Source organism: Daphnia pulicaria, chromosome 7, assembly GCF_021234035.1.
Source record: "Daphnia pulicaria isolate SC F1-1A chromosome 7, SC_F0-13Bv2, whole genome shotgun sequence".
Taxonomy (NCBI): Eukaryota; Metazoa; Arthropoda; class Branchiopoda; order Diplostraca; family Daphniidae; genus Daphnia; species Daphnia pulicaria.
Genome location: NC_060919.1, coordinates 4,566,606 through 4,589,733, shown reverse-complemented (window position 1 = coordinate 4,589,733; position 23,128 = coordinate 4,566,606). Strand labels below are relative to the sequence as shown.

The 23,128-nt window shown below is 38.9% G+C and overlaps 2 protein-coding genes across 7 annotated transcripts; both read right to left on the bottom strand.

Moving 5' to 3' along the window:
* Window positions 1–69: 69 nt before the first annotated feature.
* Window positions 70–5,837, bottom strand: LOC124349747. Of its 6 annotated transcripts, none has more exons than XM_046800571.1 (5): window positions 5,777–5,837; window positions 5,078–5,153; window positions 4,037–4,100; window positions 1,111–2,920; window positions 70–794 (listed from the first exon to the last, which is right to left on the bottom strand). In XM_046800571.1, exons 4-5 carry the CDS (start codon window positions 1,880–1,882, stop codon window positions 328–330), a joined length of 1,239 nt encoding a protein of 412 aa, XP_046656527.1. In that variant the 5' UTR covers window positions 1,883–2,920; window positions 4,037–4,100; window positions 5,078–5,153; window positions 5,777–5,837; the 3' UTR covers window positions 70–327. The 6 variants fall into 6 exon arrangements, with proteins under 6 accessions (XP_046656527.1, XP_046656529.1, XP_046656526.1 ...); XM_046800573.1 differs by having other exon boundaries at window positions 1,111–2,834; window positions 2,897–2,920; window positions 5,078–5,831; XM_046800570.1 differs by lacking the exon at window positions 4,037–4,100.
* A 13,960-nt stretch (window positions 5,838–19,797) lies between these two features.
* On the bottom strand, window positions 19,798–20,964 carry LOC124349932 (repetitive proline-rich cell wall protein 1-like). Its single transcript, XM_046800880.1, has 3 exons — window positions 20,922–20,964; window positions 20,759–20,842; window positions 19,798–20,688 (listed from the first exon to the last, which is right to left on the bottom strand). The coding sequence occupies exons 1-3, from the start codon at window positions 20,925–20,927 to the stop codon at window positions 19,981–19,983; spliced, it is 798 nt and encodes a 265-aa protein (XP_046656836.1). The 5' UTR covers window positions 20,928–20,964; the 3' UTR covers window positions 19,798–19,980.
* Window positions 20,965–23,128: the final 2,164 nt, after the last annotated feature.

Below are 23,128 nucleotides of genomic sequence, written 5' to 3'. Positions count from 1 at the left end.
TCCTCGTTCTATTGAAGTACTATATACCTATTAGGATGAAGTAAATAAATTTTGAAATAGGAAACATTCTTTACAAGATAAACAGAATATATTAACAAAGAAATTAAAGCTATGGGTCTTTTGCTTCATTTTACATTGTTGTGTCATAAAAATCATCTTCTTTTTTTCAGCTTAACTAGTTCTTAATTCCAATTCAAAAGTTACGACATAGTAATTAGAATTCAAAATCTTTTATGATAGAGCTCTTAGTAGTAAAATTCGATTCTGTTTTAATGTATTCTTTAATAAATTTCACAATGCACAACGACAAATCGATTAAGCAAAAATCTAACTCTTGTGGATATGAAAAGGATTAGTCAATTTTCTTTTCATGTGAAGAAAAGCTCGCCAGAACTCGGAACTTGTGCACATGTACATCGCGGGATTATAGACACTATGAAGTTGGAATGAACTCCACACGTATGGCAATGCACGCAAAATCATGTCGCAATCGCCTTCGAGCCGTATGCACCAGTAAAGAGATATAATGGTACAAGAAACCGGAAAAGTACATAACCAAAATGGTAAAATATTGACGGACATGTTAAGAGCGGCTCGCACTTCAAGTCTACTGATCTTTGAGCGGGTTTTCATCCAGGGGAAGAATTCAGTGTCGAGATGGGTAATAGCCGGTGGTAGGCGGTAATTGTCAGGATGCAAACAAGCGTCATTTTCATTCAAAGCAACGGCTGAATGTTCCGCGAAGGCAACGGAAATCTTTTCCGGAACTGGTTTTGGCTCCGCACTACCGAATCCTTTGTGAGAAAATACAATCCAGAGAAGATGAATATGATGTATGATATCAATATGAGAGGAATATTTAGCACAGGGCAACTAGTATTTATTGATTTATCGGGAAAATTAAATTCAATAGCATTTAAATTAAGAAAAAATGTGTCGCTATTAACAGCAAACGAATGAAACAACAAATTGACAGCAAACAAAAAATAATAGCCACGAGAGTTGTGGTAATTGCATCAATTGAACCAATTCACAGAAGCTACAGATCTCTATGCGACTTAACGACACTACATAGAAAATCAATAAAATGTTTCGAAAATAAAGTATTACCGAAATTGGAGTTTCCCGATCGAGAGTTGACAAATTTGACTGTGACGGACTGCTGGTGATAGTTGGGTAGATACTGCTGGATGAGAGTTCTGGATTCATAGAAGATTTTAAAGTGGAGAATGACGCAGGTGACACCCAAAGACAAGTCCCAAAGAAGGACCCAGTACATGTCAACCCAATTGGTGCTACAGGTGTGAATTGATTGATTGCCAGTCCAAAACGGGATGGTGATGACGACGAATGACAGGAAAGACGCAAAGGAAATTACGGTGATGACTCCACAATTAGTGACGCTTTTCTTGTACCATTCATAGCGGACGATAGCCAAGTAGCGGTCAAGTGCGGCCATTGAAAGGATGAGTAAGAGAATGGAATAAACGACTGGCGCAAGTACAATGAAAATCTGACAGGCCAGTTGATCTTGATTAAAAACAATGGCCAGTTCAAGTGCGCATTGAATGAGAAAGAGGCATTCAAAAAACGAAATGACGGCCCAGAAAATGTGCCGAGGATAACGCAACTGTCGTGAACAGCTCACCACTAGCAACACGGTACAATTCAAAAACAAACCAACGACCAAGATCGCCTTGCGGAAACATTCTTGTCCGAAAGTGATGTCCTCCTGCATCATCTGGAAGTCGAACGTCTTTCGCCAAGGCGGTGTTACATTGACGACCGATGTTCGATCTTCCATTCTGAAGCTAACTGAGTTCGAGCATTTTCTCTTCGTGAATATATGCGTTGCGGTCTTCGGTTCCAGTTCTCTCGGCATGCGCGCGTCTTGTGGGTGCGTCAAATACCTAACAACGTCCTGTTGCTTTAGAGCATTTCAAAGATATAACAGCCGGTTGCCGGGCAGTTCACCATGGCGAAGGCAGCTTATAAAAATACAGCAGATATTACTTTCTTTTTCGTTTAAAAGCAAGTTTGACACTTGCCGTCAAAATAAACCAATTTTCAACCTAACATCGGGACATAAAAAAGCATAATAGATTAGGAAAATTTAATTTTATCACAGTCAGAAAGAGCACAATTATTTTTAGATTAATCACAATTAAAATCAAATGAAATGAGGGTAACATATCCCGACATCGATAGTCCGACAACTCCAGTGTTAAGTTTGTTAGTGGGATGAATTATTGGTATCGTTCATATTTCATCGCTTAGTTTCGTTATAGCAAGCATGTCAGAATCATTTACTTTTAGATTAGAGAGTCACTTACTTTTACATCAGTGAGTGAGACGGATACTTTTGTCGGGGAAGTTTGCGGATTCGTGACAGTTTGGATAGCGATTCCCTTGTAACAAAAGCCATCGGATTTTTAGTTAGACCACACTCGGGGGATCTCATCTCATCAACTCGTGTACATACCCAAAGCAAGCGAACTGAAATACGCACTCGAAGGTTTAGGGAGAGAAGAGCACGGAGGATTACATAGGGAAATCAAATTTCGTGCTTTACCTGAGATGAGGTTTCACCTGAAGGTGAAACGAGTGTGGTAGTTGGTGGATTAAATGTCAACAAGAAGGAGCAAAATTAAGTTTCGCTTAGATATGTGATTATAAAGACATTATGACATTATTTAGAATTAAAGTCGTGAATCACCCGCAGAAAACACCAACGGTACAAAAGAAAAATGGGCAAACTTGCTGATTCAATTGAAGCGAAGACTTCGCTGGCAGGATAGATAACGGACGATGCTGGTTGAGGGTATTCTGAGAATCTATTGAGGTATGCGTCTTTTCTTTTACGATTGTTTGTGCGATTTCGGGAGTTTTGGTTGACCTACTTTTGACGTCAGTCTTCGTCCTATAACAAACAAACAAAAAATCGAAACAATTAGCTTACAGAAAACTGGATTCGGTATTCGCCGGTTAAAATTATTTTAAATAACAGCTCCTACGCTCTGATTTGAAAGGAATCATGTACATTTTCATCTAAGAACGGCTGTGTCCGAAATTAAAGCCTTGGATTCGGGGATTCCATCGGATTCCATGGAAATCATGATCAAGTTATGTAAACGTTATCCAACAAAATTTCCCGAATTCCAGAGAACATCGACCGTCGGATGGACGACAAAAAAAAAAATCACAAAAATGAAAGCGCAGAATTATTTATCTGGTATGACCTTGCCAAATTATGGAAAGATCTTTGTACCATCATTGGTGATCGAGGATCTCAAAATAGCAGTCAACAGCAAGCAACATAATGAATGATAAGAGGACGAATGAGACGAGGAAATAAAACACAATGACCACTTGATCTTCCAGATGGTCGCGAATCACTTTGATTACCAATTCACTCACGTATTGAAACAGAAATCCCCATTTACAGAACGAAACGACCACCCAGAAAATTGGAGGCGGATTGAGAAAATGTCGTGAATGAAATACTAATAGAATGAAACAATTGGTAAAGAATCCAATAAGAATTGACGAATTTTTACAACACTTTAGCGTGAAATCAATGATGTTTGGCACCCCTGTTGTGGGATCATCATATGTATTTTCTTCTTCGAAAGAAGTAGCATTCCACGAGTATGTCAATTCCTCCATTCTGACGTATTACAACTAAGCCCAAATGTTTCAGGACTGACTAGAATACAGGGATGATGTCGCATGCGCGGCTAGTCTAGTAAGGCGCATTCGATCTGATGTACCACAGATGTAATCAGAGTACTACGTCATTTTCAAATGTCAAGGAAATCTTAGTCTGAATAGCTTATTAGCTCAATTCAATATCTTTTTATTTATTTGTTTATTTGAAAATAAAGACGATGAATAGACTGAATAGACGCAAATTTGATCAGACTAGGGCTAAATTGAGCGCAATAAACAGTTAAACACCCACTTGGGCAAAATAGAGCTCAATTTGTTCCCACGGCAATTTACTTTCAACCCGATAAAATTGTAAGTTAAGAATTACCAGGACGGATGTCGGGAGTGATGGCCATTATCGGAGTAACAGATTTCTTCTTAGATTGGGGCTCCTGCAAGAAATGAGACTGGGATTCCATTAAAATCGTGATGTAAAAACCGATGCAAACTATAGGCCTACTCAAGAACATGTCCCAAAAAAATGTCCAAATAATATGATCGAAATCGACAGCGCAGGAAGACTTGGGGTGATAGCTGGTCCATAAAGGAGAAGAATGAATCACAAATATCAGAGCGCAATTAATCGTCAGAATCAGGACAAAATCCCAGATAGAAAGCAGTTTGGTTTCGTCATCCATGATGTCTAAGTAGCGACTTAGAATACTCTGCGATATAATGAGCAACACGAAAGAGTAAAAAACAGATACAAGAAGAACAAACGTTTGACAGGCCAGGTGATCTCGATTGATAATAACCGCCAGTTCCAGGAAGCATTGACACAATATTACAAATTCGAAGAACGTAATGACAACCACGAAAATTGGACGCGGGAAGAATAAATTTCGCGAACAAACTACCACTAGCGAGATGGCTACTACGACCAAATTTAAACAACTACTAAGATGGAATACCATTACACGCAAACACTCTTGAAAACAAGTTATGTCCTGCAGCGTCATGAATAAATCAAATGTAATAGTTCCACATGCAGTGCCATTCATGACGCTTGTCTGTTCCTCCATTCTAACGTGTATATACTAAGACTGAATATTTTCACAACTGATGCCAATCGATGCCAATTGAAATATATCTCGATTCGAATTTTGTTGCATGCGCGCCATGTAGCAACTGATACATGTATTTCCCAGATACACTCCCTCGTGTACAAAATGTTTCTCATATATTATATTGTGTTATGTTAAAGTACGATATCCACGCGAATAAAATGTAGAAATGCCCAATGATTTGACTGTAAAACGGCAAAACCTCTTTGAACGAGCGCCAATTCCAACAGCGTTGTAAAATTTGCAAAATTCCATCCCTATCTTTTGGCACAAGAAAACGAATACGAAAAGTAGGCCTACGGTACCGTTTCATCTGGTGTTTCCATAATGGGCGTTAGACGTCCGTGTGTGACTGCTGGCAATTCTCGCAGTAACAGATTCCTGATTATCGTGAAATAATCGCACGAAATTTCGAATATTATTCAAATGTTGGAGTGCAGAAGGATGCACGGGAACGGGATGCTCAGCAGGAATCAGAAAAAGGTCCACAGAACATGAGCAAGTAGGTTTCCAGTCCAAAATGAGAAATAAAAATAAAAAAATATTAGAACAGAATTAATATTGGACATCACATTGGCAGAATGGTGTAACACTGCCAACATTTTTAGATAAGTTACATTACCACATAATTTAGTAAATTTACAATACTGCAAAGTCTGCAATGCAATGAGACACTAGCATGGTGACACTACACTAGGATTGGAAAGTTTTGGTGTGATGGACTCTATCTTGGTTGAAAACAACAAAAAACTACCTGATTCTACTTCCAATGAGAATAGAGCTAATCTTAACTAACCTATGGGCATATAACTAAACTAATCACGACTTACAGAAGGGGAACGAACCTACGTCCAGAAAGTACGTGAAATTCAAGCCTAATGGTTCGCCATCTGCAAAAACATTAGGTCCACAAAACACAGGACCACTGTTAAGTGCAATCAGTGCTAGCACTTATGGGTATTATTGATCACAGTAAACGAAAAATCTATGTAAAAATTAATTACACAATTTACAACGAAGTTGGAAAAAACGAGTCTGCACTGCACACCTGAACACGAGTGAGACCGGACCGAGACTAAACTGTCACTACTGCACTCTAGTGGACATGTTGGAAATTTGTTATTTAAAGAAAAGAACAACAGTCCCGCTAAAGAGCCGATGCAACGATAAGCAACCAATTATACCACACTCAAATAAACTAAAAGATAATAAACCAATACTTACCAATACTACCAAAATAAACCATTAAATATAAACAAATTGTTTGATGTCGTACCGTTCACAGCGGATGATGTTCAGGTAACGGTAAATGGCGACCACAGTTGGGATAAGCAATACGAAAAAGTAGAAGTAGGTGCGATCAAAATCAAAATTCGACAGACCAAGTGGTCGCGATTGATGACGATCACCTGTTCCAAAACGCATTGAAACAACAACGCGCATTTCAAGAACGAGATTGCAGACCGGAAAATCGGATGTCCGACCCATGGGTCGTGAAACTGGTGTGAATAAATCAAAAGTAGCACGACAATATATTTGAGAGGTATTCCACCAAAGACGACAAAAATTCGGAAACACTTTTCGATAAAAGTAATGTTCTGCAGCTCTGACAAATAAAATGTTATATCTTCAAAGTCCGATAGTGCTGACACATCGTTTATGTCGCATATCAGCTCCTCCATTCTGACGATCTCGGGCGATCCCAACTAAGCCCAATGTAAACAAAATTGGTTAAAATATAGTAATAAGGTCGTGCCAGGGAGCATGTGTGTGAAATTAAATTTAGTCGCATGCGCAAAACCTAGAGCTACTGAAAGACTGACTTCACCGATTATGAGATACCAGGTTAGATATGAGTTGTTTAATTTTGAAATGTTCAAATAATGATTATAGACAGACCATTCAAAAAGGGGCTACAAATAAGTATTAGTTTGGGTTGGCAACTTGTGTGCCAAAAAATTACAGAGAAATCAGTGGTACCACATTGATCATTTGAACTTTTAAACTTGGATTTTGTTGGCATGACAGACATAAAACACAGTAAGCTGAGCTTATAAGAGGGAGGAATTGAGAATGTCAGAAAGTCCATCTCATTTTCGTAATACCCCAGTCAACTTGTTGAAGGTGTGAAGAAGAGCTCGACAGAATTCGGAACTTGTACACATGTACATAATGGGATTATAGATGCTATGGAGAAGGAACAAGTTCCACAAGTAAGGCCATGGTAGCAAAATATAATCGCAGTTCCCTTTGAAACGGAGGCACCAGTAAAGAGCAATAACACTGCAAGAAACTGGGAAAGTACACAGCCAAAACGGTAAAATGTTGACAGACATGTTCAGAGCGGCGCGGACTTCAAGTCGATTTATACTTGAGCGTGACTGTATCCAAGGGAAACATTCGGTGTCAAAATTTTCAATGGCAGAAGGAACTTGAAAATGTTGGGGAAAGTGTCGGCTCGAGTTTTCAATTATGTTTACGACTGGATTCTCGGGAGCGAAACCTCCTCTAGCTAATTGGGACGTATCTCCTGTAAAAACAATTATATGCACATCAATTTGAATTTTTTTCGACGCTTAGCCGAAGGATTTACATAGAAAACCGCTAGGCAATTCCTATAATGATTTGCTCATTGAGAAAATGTGCAAGTTTTATAACCCTTTTAAAGGATCTAGAAGCTGTGAGTTATTTCATCCAACTCTGTAACTATGAAATACAAAGAGCGCCTGCAAGGGTAAGCATAATAGGTGCCAATCCTTGTTTTACTCAGGTTTTAAAGGTGCGATCACCATAGAGATGCGGCGACAAGCAAACGAGAGATTAAATAAGGCTTCCCCAAATAGAAAAGGCTAATAAAGCCTGCCGATCCAATTCAGAAGAAATAAAATCCACCTAATTGATAACAAATCCACAAGTATTACCGGAAATAGAATTGATGCCGGGCTGTCTGGCAGTCGAGTTGACAAATCTGACTGTAATGGACTCCTGGCGATAATTGGGCACATAATGTTTGATCAGAGTTTTCGATTCCATGAAGATCATAAAGTGAAGAACGACACCGGTGATCCCTAAGAACAAGTCCCAAATGAGGATCCAGTTCATGTGAGTCAAATTATTGGTGCAGGTATAAATTGATTGATAGCCAGTCCAAAACGGAATAGTAATGACGAAGATTGACAGAGCGGAGAGCGCAGAAATGACTGCCATGACACAGCAGTTAGTGACGCGTTTCTTGTACCATTCGTAGCGGACGATAGCCAAGTAGCGATCGAGAGCGGCGAGCGATAAAATGAGCAACAGGACCGAATAATCAACAGGTGCGAGTATGACTAAAATCTGGCAAGCCAGTTGATTGTGGTAGGCGATAACGGCAATCTCGAGTGCACACTTGATTAAAAATACGCATTCGAACAACGAAATGACAGCCCAGAAAATATGACGAGGATAACGCAGCTGTCGCGAACAGCTCACCACCACGATCACGATCAAATTCAAACACAATCCAACGATGACGATCGACTTGCGGAAACACTCTTGTGCCACGGTGAGCTTTTGCTCCATCATGGGGAATTCGAATGATGAAAATTGTGATGAATCGTTTACTTGAGATGTCAGATCCTCCATTCTGATCTATTGCCTTCCAACTAGTACGAAAACCATCTGTAATGTGGGCCTATTCGTGTCATCACATCGGGGATTTCTATCGCATGCGCAGGTTGAAATAGTCACGAGGAAGAAAACTGACGTTGTGCAACACACACGCATCTGCGTAGAGGACTAGAATTAGACTCTCGTTTGCCATGACAAAAATGTGAATTATACAAAACCAATTACCCGTAATAGCGTAATCGTATATCCTAGCAGTTATTGTCCCTCGTATAGTTTCAACCATTAGTACTCGTCTTTCAAAAGAATTTGAGTGCGTAACAAGACAAGCCCCTCAGACTTCCGGATGCTGATTGAATGAATAGTTTATCGTATACAGTAGATCACCAACCCTAATTGCCTCTTCAACTGTCTTCTTCTCTCGCATAACTTCCGTTTTAGTCTTTCTTTTGATCCTAAATGTGTAGGATCACATCAAATGTAGGAAGTGGTTGGAAATGATTTGACATCGTCACAGACTTTGACCCATTTATGGAAACCTAATTTAAAATTGAATCTGTAATAACCTGTTAATTGGGAGGGCGTTTACGCAACTGTTTTTACTCAGATCATCAGATAGATAGTAGGGGGTATTCATCGTGAATACAGCTCAATTCAGCGAATGCAAAAGGCAATTTGACTCATTTTCGTGTTAGAATTTAATGGATCGAGTCAAATTGACTGATTAAACTATAGCTACACTTGTGTTGGTCTTGATAGGAAAATTATTCGAACGATGTTACATACAGACGTCTGAGTCTGCAATGTACATTTTTTTTTGGTTTTCAGAATTGGATGGAGGGTTCAACGTTCAGTGCAAAGTTTGAAAACATTTGGCATGCATGAAAACATCTTTCAAGTAGGATTACCTGTTGGTGGAGTGATTGATCCTCGTTCGTTATGTTAGCTGGGTAAGTGCATGTGCATGTGTGTGCGTTGCTTCGCTTTCCTGTTGTTATGGACCAAGTGAACGAGATAAGTGCGTGGGTCTTCACCAACAAGTAGGAAAGGGGAAAGGCTAGTAATAAAAGAAAAAATATTTTACTTGGTTGAATAATAAAAGAAATTTTTTTTATTTGGTTAAACATTTCTTATGTGACGCATCTGTATACTACAGGGTTTTAAAGTTAGGTGTTCCCTTGACAAAACTATAATATGGAACCGAAAATCAGATTTTCATTCTTTAGAAGGGAACTTCTGCAGAACAACCCGGCGTCACGAGGCGAAGCAGTTGTCACAAACTGCATTATTTGGTAGAAATTTCACACTAAGAATCGTAGATCAAGCAATTCTCTATTTAAACAAAAAACACACTTTCACTTCTTCATGAAGAAGTGAAAACAAAAAAACATGAATATTTTTTTCTTTGGAACTCAAAATAGCGCTAGGCAATCCAACTAAAGGGCATGGAAAAATACAATACTGAACTAATATTTCTTATCCCGAATAAAAAAGTAGCTGATAAATTTTCTTAACTATTCAAATTTGCCATCTCAACGTGCTTATTCATTGATTTTACCATTATTACAGTTAGATTGCTACTCTTGAACGGCAACCGGTAAAATGGGTGGAGTAACGAAAGCATTCAAACAAAATAAGGCAGCTTCACCATTTACAAGTTCCATTCAGATCTTGCCTCCCTCGACTATAACGATTTTGTAATTTAGAAAGGGGATTATTGATCACCACTCCCCATAGGTGAGCTTCGCAAACGTTGAAAGTAAGGAAAGAGATATTTTTATTTAACGCACCTGTGCTGTTTGACACCAATTTTGTAGTACAAAACTTCGTCGGTGTCGGTGGTGAATGCGAAGAAGTAAAATTCTCATCGTGAACTCCCCCGAGCTGAAATTCCCCAATGCTTTCCCTGTATGCAAAAGAAAAAAAGTAATCAATTCAATTACAAGACATGTATGCTAATCCACTTTGAAAAATTTCTTCAAAAGGGAATGCAGGTATAGTGTTAGAGTGGGGAAGATGAAAGTATATTTATTTCAATTGACATATTGATTCCATCAAGGGATCGCTAGCTAAAAGTTAAATTTCTTGAATTTCACCATTTTAACCCAATTTTCTCAGCTTTTGCTCAATTTCCCTCTCTTAATTAGCTTTTCCTGAGAGAAAAAGCAAAATGACGTAACTTGATGAGGTAAAAGGAAAAGGTGACAAAAATTGACAATGCTTCATGATTTAGTTGCCACCCTTGCACTTAACTTATTTTAATAGATGGAAATCTAGTTGCAGGTATAAAATTGGGGAACATTTTAATTTCTAGATTCACCTCGACTACATGCTGGCTATTGATCTCGCCGTTAATAATTATTTCGAAAAATGTTCTTGAGCGCTTCAGTATAAGTGCGCCACTTTCCACCATGCTATCTCCTAAAAGATGATTTAGAAGTCAAAATACATAATAGAACCTGTTACAAGAATAGCTTACTTCATAAGCACGTTGCCAGGAACAGGTTTGTATCCTTTGAATGATGTTCTGAAAAACGACATAATTTGAATTCGTGATAATTCCCTTGATCTCTCTAGGGTAAAGTACCTAATTCGGGACAGGCCCGAAAATTTCTTATTTGGGACGAAATAACATTTTTCAGTTTAAAACAAAAACTAACCCGAGTTTCGATAAGAAAAGTTGCTGAAATTAAAGAAAATGAACGGATCTACGTTTATATACAACTATGTCAATGTAGCTGTACAAATTTTAAAGATATGACAAAAAATATATTGGGAAAAAGGACTTAGAAAAAAGCTAGATTTGGGACGTTTGCAATCTTGCAATATTAAGATATTTAGGGGTTATTTTGAGCTGAATTTAGTCTTAAAATAAAGAGCTCGACAGAATCTTTAGATTCAATGCATAGAAATGCAAGAAAAATAAAGAAATTTCCATCAAATCGAACTTGAAGCTTGCTGGCGATAAATCCCATAACACAAAATCGGGACACCCAAGTACACAAAATCGGGACAGTATAATGTACGCAAGATGGCACTAGTTGAACTGTCAAAATCAGGGTTTTACTATCTAACTTCTAAGTTCCGTCCTGGACGACACTTATTGTGAGGTCGAATGTTGATGATGAAAGTTTTTTTCATTACGTCTTTTATGATTTTGTATAAGAGTCTTGCCCCTAATTGTTAATTCTATATAATTTTGTTAAGACACTTTCCAAAAAATTCTTGTGGCACAGTGGGTTGAGTGACTCTACTAAGAATCGCATTTATAAACTTTCAGTCGTGGGTTCAAATCCTAGGCATTTTTGATATTATTTCGGAAATCGCCTCAGGGCTGTCCCGAATTTATAGCACAGTAAGGATCCCCGTAAAATTAATTCTGCGTGTTCTATCCTACGATTTGCATCATACATTGAAGAGATCGCCCTATTCTTGTATGTTCCCATGGCTCAGTGGAAAAAGTGGCTGCCTGGGAATCGGATTATCTTTCTTGGTCGTTGGTTCGAATCTCGGGTAAGGCATTTTTTGAGATATTTCGAATATCGCCTCAGGGCTGTCCCGAATTTATAGCACAGTAAGGATCCCCGTAAAATTAATTCTGCGTGTTCTATCCTACAATTTGCATCATACATTGAAGAGATCGCCCAATTCTTGTATGTTCACATGGCTCAGTGGATAAAGTGGCTGCCTGGGAATCGGATTATCTTTCTTGGTCGTTGGTTCGAATCTCGGGTAATGCATTTTTTGAAATATTTCGAATATTGCCTCAGGGCTGTCCCGAATTTATAGCACAGTAAGGATACCCGTAAAATTAATTCTGCGTGTTCTATCCTACAATTTGCATCATACATTGAAGAGATCGCCCAATTCTTGTATGTTCACATGGCTCAGTGGATAAAGTGGCTGCCTGGGAATCAGATTATCTTTCTTGGTCGTTGGTTCGAATCTCGGGTAATGCATTTTTTGAAATATTTCGAATATTGCCTCAGGGCTGTCCCGAATTTATAGCACAGTAAGGATACCCGTAAAATTAATTCTGCGTGTTATATCCTACGATTTGCATCATACATTGAAGAGATCGCCCAATTCTTGTATATTCCCATGGCTCAGTGGATAAGGGGCTGCCTGGGAATCGGATTATCTTTCGGATTATCTTCCTCGGATGTAGGTTCGAATCTCGGGAAAGGCATTTTTTATTATTTCCAAAATCACCTCAGGGCTCTCCCGAATTTATATATTACTCTTAATGAGTCATTTTTGGATGATGAATGTTTTCAATGTTTGCTAATGCAAATCAAATAATTAATGTAATAATGAAATCAACGCGCTAATTGACAAAATGATGTATTTTCAATGGTCATTGATGTCGTCCCTCACGTAAACGAACACAACGGTTTGTTGAAGTGGATCATCATTGACAATATTGTTTTTAACGAGTGAAACATTGCTGTCATCGAAGCAGCTCCACTTGTTTTGTCCATTTCGGTCCGTTATATAAGAAACGTAGTGGCCTGAAAAATTTAATTTGCTTACAATATTTCCTCGTGATAGTTTACATTTCCTAAAATTACCTCCACTTGCAGAGTTTCCTATGTGCCTTATCATGGATTTCAGGGAATAATGTGGCATATTTTCAAGCTCAGGATTGCAGTTCCATGGATTGATGTCCAGATTCGCAGGGGGATTTTTAACTGTGTTCAAATTGCTATGTAGGACCTGAAAAATTATTGTTCTAAAAGGATATTCAAGATTAAGAACATTGGATTAGCATTCTTATTATTTTTCCTTACTCTGGAACAGTGTAAAATTGTTTTTTTACGCGACTCCTTAAAGATCCACAGGCACATGATTTCGGTTCTTCAGTCTGAAAGCTCTCATTGAGAAGGTCCATAAAATCGACTGCCACACCAACAGGATTTGAAGTGATAAGAGGGAAAACGAAGAGATCATCTTGTATTTCGTCGACGTAAATTGATGGGCACCTATGGTCGTATTGAAGAAAAATTATCTATTTGTTTTAATGATAAAAATGTTTGTAAAATTACTGAACACATTGAATTATCTTGATAATTCTCCCTTCCAAATGTTGTTGTACAGGATTTACTGTCTGTGGATCTCTCATCAATAGCGTGTCACGATTCCTAATTCGGGACAGCAAAAAGTAAAGCAGCTCTCCAGCATCCCCTTGAACTCCAAAGTGAAACAGAGAATGTGAATTTTCAAGAGTTGGTAATTCGTCGAGGAGTTCGGTATAGAATGGATTCCTGTGTAAAAGAAAGATTTGTACCATTAAAAAGAAAGACAGGTATGAATTGCAAGGATAGACATCTTACTGGAATAGTGCAGGGATGTTCCAGGGGGACCAATTGTACTGTGGTATTTGTGGTATTGGTTTCGAATAGTGATCAAATGTGAGTGGAAATAAGTGTGGATGTGCTATGGATATACATATGACTTTGGGATACCTATTAACAATTCCTACATAAGTTTTTAAGTCATATACTTACACCAAAAAATCCCGAGACGAAGCACAACGGTTAGAAGTCATCGCATCGAAAATAGAACACAAATATTCAACGATGGGATCTTCTGACAAAGCAGAATCCTTGCTTTCTTTCGCTATTTTCAATCCCAACATGAAGAAGGGGATGTTGAACAGTACTTGAAGAGCAGCATTTACGTAACAGGTATTCTTTGTGTTTTTGAGACTTCAACAAATGACAAAACAATGTGATTTGATGCCATAATGATATAAAAAGACTGACTTACCCATATGGTTGAATGTAATCATATGTGGTTAGAACTCTCTCTTGGCGACACTCCTCTAGGAAATCCGATAAAATGTCTATGTGAATGACCTGTGAATTTTCGTTGCTATTCCTGAAAATATAATAAAGTTAATCAATCGTTTACAAAAAGAAAAGTTATATAAATATTACGAAGTAGACTGTTCATTGCAATTGACACATTTGTATCCAATTTCCGATTCAGGTAGTTTTCCGGGGATACATGTTACATGAAACCTAAAAATACTTATTAATACTTCGATAAGTGAAAGGGAAACGATAAACCAAATTACCAATGTGAGCAGATTGTGCAACAGATTGATGTGGTCTTTATTGCCAATTTTCGTGGTCTGCCCCTTTTTTTGGGACCTGGTTCCGATAAATCTTTATTGCAGATAAAGCAAACCCAATCTATGCCAGGCAGAGGAGAAATCTGTTGTACGTTGTCATCTAGTAATGCAACATGACGAGTCAATATTTCATTATGGCAAATAAATCTGTTTTGTTCACAAACCTGTAACTTGTGAATTTTCCTGTGGGGGATCTTGAGAAGAAACTTGTGTAGGAATGGGTATTATTTCTCCATGTCCATCACTTGGGACCACTGAGGGCTCTTCCAAATCACAAATCTCGTCTCTTGATTCAGAAACATCATTTTTTTCTGAAGGATTGATCTTGGTCTTTTTCTCCTTTGCGCCAAGCTTTCGCTTTCGGAGTAGATCCAACTATTCAACATTTCATAAGATAAAGTATAATATTTAACTGGTAAATTGGATTAATGTAATTAAATACTTACACAATCTTTTGAAGTAAGGGAATTCATTTGAAATCCTTTGCGAAGTAACGGAGTTATAGGATTAGGTAAGGCTGGAATGGTTTGGGCCACTTTGGATGATCTGTCTTGTTTTTCAACATGCGATCCTTTCCAGTATTTAAAGAGGGACGTATGAATCACCTCTCCCTTCCATATTCCTCCACACCTTTCTGCACTCCTAAACTCTTGCAACAAGGACAATGGAATAGTCGATTCAACATGGGCTCTGGCAATGGCAGGCATGATATCCTGGAAAGCCCTAAACGCAATATTAGAGGAATCCAGGTTCTCTTTGGAAATAATGTTGGAATCGCCTGAACTGGTTTTTTCTGGAGTAATCTGAGACCCAATTTTCATGTCAAAATTACATGTCACCATAACTATAGTTTTAAAATTACCTCAGCCTCAACTTCTCCATTTGTGTTGCTTTCTTCGTCTGGAACGACATTAGCGTCATGTTCTTCAAGAAGCGATATTCTGGTGGAAATGCACTTTGAAAAACTTAAAAAACATTAAATTATTATTAGCTTCATCAATGATTTACAAAACATGAATACGTACTCGACCACATCAGCATCGAATGGGTATATTCCGCAAGCTTTAAAGGCATTGATAACTATTTGTGGTGAAATTCCATCCCAGGCTCGCTTGAAAACCTAACGAAAACGATATGTTTATTATTGAAAAATTATGTAGAATGTAATATTTTACCTTTGCAATGTTATACATATCAACAGGCTTATTTGTTTCAGTGTACCATTGCCTGGACTCGTGGAACCATTTTTTTTTTAAAGGACCAAATATTCCCACGTCAGCTGGTTGGATTATGTGAGTGGAATTGGCTAGAAGGGAATAGAGGATTATTTCCTTTTCCCTACAGAATTCTATCAATGAAGCATTATTTAATCGTTATTTAATTGTTTAAAAAAAACTTTCAATCTTTCATTGATACCAGAGACTTCCAATGAAATGTGGCTGCTTGCTCCATCAACTAACAGCAAAACTGGGAAAGCAATTCCAGGAAGGTCCTTTACGAATGGATAAAATTGCTCTCTCAGGTAAACAAGAAAGATCTCTTGAGTCATCCAACCCTTTTTCGTGTTTCCATATGCCCATCCTAGTAAAAAGTATGTCAAGGGTTACATAATTGGAATCTAATGAGCTTAATGTTAATCGTTATTTTACCAGAAGGAATTGAGTTCTTCACCGCCATAGGTACCCTTTCGTATCGGAAAACAAAAAAAGGGGGCAAACTGACACCTGCTGCACTGAATGTTCCCATTACCTTAATTTTGAAGTGTTAATACGTTTCTCTACATCTTTTCAAATATATATCTTACTGTGACCGATCGTTTTGAATTTCTTCGTTTCACAATGAAAACGTCGTCGATTCCCTTGGGTACGAGAAGTTTCACGCTTTTAGGATTAGGTTCCAATTGAATCCCTATTTCATCAGCGTTGAACAAACGAGAAGGTTGCTGTAAGATTTCCGGGCAATTTTCGTCCTCCAAAAAGGATTCCAGTCCCGTATACCAATCTTTTATATCTCCCTCCGTCACCTGTTAACAATAAGAAGTAACAAAAACATTATAACTAAAACTAAATTTCAATATATAGCAACGTAATCACCCTTGTTCTCCCTCCATCAAGATCTTCAGACCTCCTCAGGGACAGATTATGACGAGCTTTCAGTGTATCTACCCACTTCATTGAAGGCCGGTTATTCTTGAAGGAGGTATTCGCATCAATTTTGCAATAAATACGCTGTACAGTGTCAAGAAGTTCCCTTCTTGTAAGAGGGCAGCAAATAACTGCCCTTCGAAGAACCCAATTCACAAGCAATTTTTCTTCATTCAAAGGAAGAATGGTAGGCCTACCTCGAACAGGGGTTTCACCGTTAGAATTCAGTCTATTACATAGAGTGGTTTTGGCAACTTGATTCTTTTCTGCAGCTGCTCTGATCGACATTCCATTATGGACATCATCGATTGCATCTTTCATACTTTCTTCACTGAACTTCATTATAAACTTAAAGAACTAAACACTAGCACAAACACACAAACGAACACAACAGACAGACGAATTCTTTCAGAATCCAAGACAGCCCTGAGGCGATATTCGAAATATTTTAAAAAATGCCTTACCCGAGATTCGAACCAACGACCAAGAGAGATAATCCGATTCCCAGGCAGCCACTTATCCACTGAGCCATGGGAACATACAAGAATTGGGCGATCTCTTCAATGTATGATGCAAATTGTAGGATAGAACACGCAGAATTAATTTTACGGGTATCCTTACTGTGCTATAAATTCGGGACAGCCCTGAGGCGATATTCGAAATATTTCAAAAAATGCCTCACCTGAGATTCGAACCAACGACCAAGAAAGATAATCTGATTCCCAGGCAGCCCCTTATCCACTGAGCCATGGGAACATACAAGAATAGGGCGATCTCTTCAATGTATGATGCAAATTGTAGGATAGAACTCGCAGAATTAATTTTACGGGTATCCTTATTGTGCTATAAATTCGGGACAGCCCTGAGGCGATATTCGAAATATTTCAAAAAATGCCTTACCCGAGATTCGAACCAACGACCAAGAAAGATAATCTGATTCCCAGGCAGCCACTTTATCCACTGAGCCATGGGAACATACAAGAATAGGGCGATCTCTTCAATGTATGATGCAAATCGTGTGTTATAACACGCAGAATTAATTTTACGGGTATCCTTACTGTGCTATAAATTCGGGACAGCCCTGAGGCGATATTCGAAATATTTCAAAAAATGCCTCACATGAGATTCGAACCAACGACCAAGAAAGATAATCCGATTCCCAGGCAGCCACTTATCCACTGTGCCATAGGAATATTGAAGATTAGGGCGATCTTTTCAATGTGTCATGCAAATTGTAGGATAGAACACGCAGAATTAATTTTACGGGTATCCTTACTGTGCTATAAATTCGGGACAGCCCTGAGGCGATATTCGAAATATTTTAAAAAATGCCTTACCCGAGATTCGAAGCAACGACCAAGAAAGATAATCCGATTCCCAGGCAGCCCCTTATCCACTGAGCCATTGGAACATACAAGAATTGGGCGATCTCTTCAATGTATGATGCAAATTGTAGGATAGAACTCGCAGAATTAATTTTACGGGTATCCTTACTGTGCTATAAATTCGGGACAGCCCTGAGGCGATATTCGAAATATTTCAAAAAATGCCTTACCCGAGATTCGAACCAACGACCAAGAAAGATAATCTGATTCCCAGGCAGCCACTTTATCCACTGAACCATGGGAACATACAAGAATAGGGCGATCTCTTCAATGTATGATGCAAATCGTGTGTTATAACACGCAGAATTAATTTTACGGGTATCCTTACTGTGCTATAAATTCGGGACAGCCCTGAGGCGATATTCGAAATATTTCAAAAAATGTCTCACCTGAGATTCGAAACAACGACCAAGAAAGATAATCCGATTTCCAGGCAGCCACTTATCCACTGTGCCATGGGAATATTGAAGATTAGGGCGATCTTTTCAATGTATGATGCAAATCGTGTGTTATAACACGCAGAATTAATTTTACGGGTATCCTTACTGTGCTATAAATTCGGGACAGCCCTGAGGCGATATTCGAAATATTTCAAAAAATGTCTCACCTGAGATTCGAAACAACGACCAAGAAAGATAATCCGATTTCCAGGCAGCCACTTATCCACTGTGCCATGGGAATATTGAAGATTAGGGCGATCTTTTCAATGTATGATGCAAATTGTAGGATAGAACACGCAGAATTAATTTTACGGGTATCCTTACTGTGCTATAAATTCGGGACAGCCCTGAGGCGATATTCGAAATATTTCAAAAAATGTCTCACCTGAGATTCGAACCAACGACCAAGAAAGATAAACCGAATCCTAGGCAGCAACTTATTCACTGTGCCATGGGAACATACAAGAGTGGGGTGATCTCTTTAATGTATGATGCAAATCGTAGGATCAAATAATTTTACGGGTATTCTTACTGTGCTCCATGAAATCCAACGTGCCATGAAACACTGTCGATCTCTTGTGTCGATCTCTTGTGTAATACCATTGACAATAGTTGTGCAATTCGGAATAAGAGGGATGCTGACAGTAAAAAATGTTGGTTAACGTTTATTCATATAAAGACACTTTTAGATGTGAAGGGAGTCGAACTTTAACCGTCTATATGCTAGATTGGTAGGTTAACATGCTATCCGTAAGACCAATCGTGTGTTTTGATTATCTGTTTTCATTACTTTTAAAAAGTGGTTGTTGCTCAGCACCAACGGTAGATGGCGCTGGCGACTGTCCCGCATTTGGTTTCTTTGTCCCATACTTTTTATCAGTGTCCCGACTTAGGAAGGTGTTCGGCCTATACTAAAGCATGCGAAACGGCAATAGCCAAAAAGTGTCCCGAATTAGGAACAATACCCTACTTAAACTTGACGTGTGTCATTTACTGGGAAAAGTTAAAACTTGACTAGTTACAGCTCATATTAGATAACACTCGCTATGGAAAGAGCAGACTCAGCAGAGATCGATGAGAAAGAGGCAAAGAGCCAAGGCGACGACATGGGCAATATTACGTGATTACGTCGTCTGCTCGTAGTCATAGACAGCTGTGTGGTAACTTCTTGGTAGTCTGGCTTTCAAGTTTCAACTTTACAGTAGACCTATCAATTTCTTTCACACATTTTTGTGAAGAAAAAATTGCTGTTGTGAAGTTTCATGAGAAGTTAACTTTTAAGTGAGATGTGACTGAACATATTGATTTAACATTCGGTGATAAATTTCAGTGTATTTTTCGCTCAATCAACGCACATTTTTGGAACACACACACGAAATCAATGTAAGCTCTCCAATTACTTACTGAATATGGTCAATAATATAGAACTATTTTGTGGCTAATGATTTAACTGGGAAATATAAATCTATGTATGAGGTTGAAACGAGAACAGCAGATTTAATATGTGGTTTTCTTAGCATTAGCCCTGTAAAGGAGTGGAACAGGTGCTGGAGATGGGGCCCTGTAGGTAGCAGGCGTAACAGGTGCTTCGTAGACAGGTGCAGCAGTTGTCGAAGGCTTGTACGAAGGAACGACGTAAGTTGGGGCTTCGTAGACCGGTGTTGTGGGTTGGTATGAAGGAACGGTGTAAGTTGGAGCTTCGTAGACTGGTGGTGCAACAGTTGTGGTAGGCTTGTAAGATGGAACGGTGTAAGTCGTAGCTCTGTACATCGGCGATTCAGGTGCTTTGTAGGTCGGGGCAGTAGGAAGCTTAGGAGCTGGGGCGGAATATGTTGGTGAAGAAGGGGCCTTGTAGACAACTACAGGAGCCTCAGTGGGTCTATAGTCTGGGACGACTGGGGCTTCGTAAACCGGAGCTTTGTACACTGGTGCTTCAGGTGCTTTGTAGACGACTGGTGAAGCTTTGTAAGCGGGATAAGAGGTAGCGGGTTTATACTCTGGGTATCTGGCCTCTCCCTCGTACCTGACATCGGCAACGTAACCGTAGCTGTCGTCCTTGTAGGTGACGATCTGAGTTCGCCCGTCCGGAAGAACGACCCGGTAAGAACCAGAAGTCACTTTGCCATCGCTGCTCTCGGAATGAGAATAGTCGTTGTAGGATTCGGCATCTTTAACAGCCCACTCGAAGCTGTAGGGCTGTGCCGGCTGCAGAAAGGATCATTTGCATTCACAAAGTGTTTGAAGAATAAGGGGATCTAATAAGAATAAGACTCACGTATTCAGGAGTTTTGTAGGCTGCTTTGGGGTAGTAAGCATTCTGAGCGGCAGCCACTGAGAGTAAAACGGCGAGAACGATGACCTATAATTCAAAAGTGTTAATTGTTTAAATGCGATCAGCTTAAGTTACAGTAAATTACTAAACGTTTTTTAAAATTTACATTCATGTTGTAGGTGGTGCGAGAGAACTTTGGAGAACTTGGGCAATTCAATGACTGATGCTGATGTGTGCCTTTCGGGTTCTTTATATATTGCCAGTGTTTCTGTGAAGCAACATGCAAAGCTATAAAGGAACCCCCTTCAAAGATTGACAACAAAAAGCCGCTCCCATTGCCCGAAGCGCAAATAATATTTAGAACAAGAAAGAGGGAAAGTGTTTTGAACCCTTAACGTTTTTCCTTAGACAAATCAGAACCATCATCAATAGCTTTCTATGGAAAAACACTTTGCATTTTCACCTGTCGGGCATTGTTGTCTAGGTGTACCTATACCGATTTGCCATATCATCGTGACCATGTCCGTCCCGTTGTTTCATTAAGGAACTCGTTGGGTTTTACATTTGGGTCACGAAGGTGGCGATGTTAATTACATACACTTGAAGAAAAAAAAAAGCAATCAATCAAATTGATCAAACAAGCTTTTCGGTGACCACATTTCCAGGTTGATTTTTTTAACAAAGTTGTGGTATTTTTCTACTGGTCTTAAATGCAAATAATGTCACCTTCACAGCGGGGAATTTCGCTATTGTAACAATTCCGAGAGAAGGTGGCTTATCGACTGTACGGGGCAACGATAAAGATGGCAAAGGGCAGGGCATGTGTATAAAGAATGGATATTTAGGCCAGGTGTAGGAGAGTTTGTTCGCTAACGCTTTCCTTCTCTACAAGGAAAGTGAACACCGCGTAGTTTTTTTTTTTTTTCCATTGAGTAAATTCGATCAGCGCAATTACTTTTGCTTTTTAGCTTTCTACCAGAACAAATTTGGTGTTTTTAATTTTGGCGATTTGGGTTACCGACAGTTTCGTGAAGAAATAAATCTAAATGTCAAGAAATCGATTTCGGTAACAGATTGTGTGTGCAACAGAGAAAATGAATTTTCGTAAAGGAGAACCCGTTTCTTCTGGGTACGGATTAATTTTTGCTAACTGGATACCGGTACCCTAACCGGAAATAACTGTCTTTCTAGTAAATATATTTGGTCTAAAATACTACGTAAAAGAATATCGTTGAATAGAATCTTTGTGCAGGTTTGATAAGCCGATGCAATCACCCTTAATCTAGCAGGTACTGGAGTCTCGTTGGGACAAAAGGGATATTGTATACTGGGATCTTTCAGAGCTTTGAAGACTGGGTATTTAGTAAGGGGGAGCGAAATAAATAGCCAGAGATTTACCATTGTCCACGCATTTGACGTCAGCGACGAATCCGGAGCTATCCGACTTGTACATAGGTAAAACGATTTGAGTGCGTCCGCGGGAAGAACGATCCAAAATGAGTCATCGACATACCTTTTCATAACTTATCTCACAGTGAGAATAGCTCTTATATCTTTGACAGCCAATTTGAAGCTGTATAGTTGTGAGAGCTGATATAACGAAATTGAAATTGAAATATGACGCGCATGACATTTGTAAAAATTGATCTTGAAATTTCATTATTTTACATAGGAATCCGGAGCCTGCTGGTTGGTACTCCTGATATGCTGGAGCCAAGTTAACCGGATTTGTTGGATGAAACGGAGTTGGATCTCGACTCGCACAAGTGGAATCAACTAGGATGGCAATGGTGAGTGAAATAAACAAATCTAACTATAGTAGAATTGTTATTTCAAGTGGGAATCGAAAAGATGCGTTCCCTTGTGATACCTGCCCTTTAAAATACTTGGTAGTTAAAGGGCAGTAGTTAAAGTAATTTAGTGTTGAGACTGCGAAGTGATTGTATGGAACCATACGATGGATAATTAGCATTCAGTTTGCATCGTCTGATATTCACCGGACAAATTTTCTACGCCACTGACCATCAATTTTGGTAACCAACGAATTGGTTATAGTCACTGTTCTTTTTCTTTTTTTTTTTTTCGTTTGCCATTTTGAGACTTGAAACAATCGTGATTTTCGAAGTGTACGCATGTCATGTATGTGTACAGTATGGTCTCATAGTAGGCCATTCAGGTTCCCCAAACCAAAAGCAAACAGGTTTTGTACTCCATATTTAGAGTTGGGAAAGATCGCGTGGAAATGTAGGCCACATGAGTGACATGACAGAGAAAGTGACCAAGTGATTTACATTTACTGCTCTTATATTTCTTTTGATTTAAAACATTTTGATCAATCGACTCGATCCTTTTTCTTTGACTTTGCTTCAAATC

Bases quoted from the DNA above. Each gene is read 5' to 3' on its own strand.
- LOC124349932 (XM_046800880.1), bottom strand. The intron at 20,689-20,758 runs GTGAGTCTTATT...TCCTTTCTGCAG, and splicing joins CCTACAAAACTCCTGAATAC to CCGGCACAGCCCTACAGCTT.
- LOC124349747 (XM_046800571.1), bottom strand. From the start codon at position 1,882: ATGCCGAGAGAACTGGAACCGAAGACCGCAACGCATATATTCACGAAG. The intron at 795-1,110 runs GTAATACTTTAT...TTTCTCACAAAG, and splicing joins ATCGGGAAACTCCAATTTCG to GATTCGGTAGTGCGGAGCCA.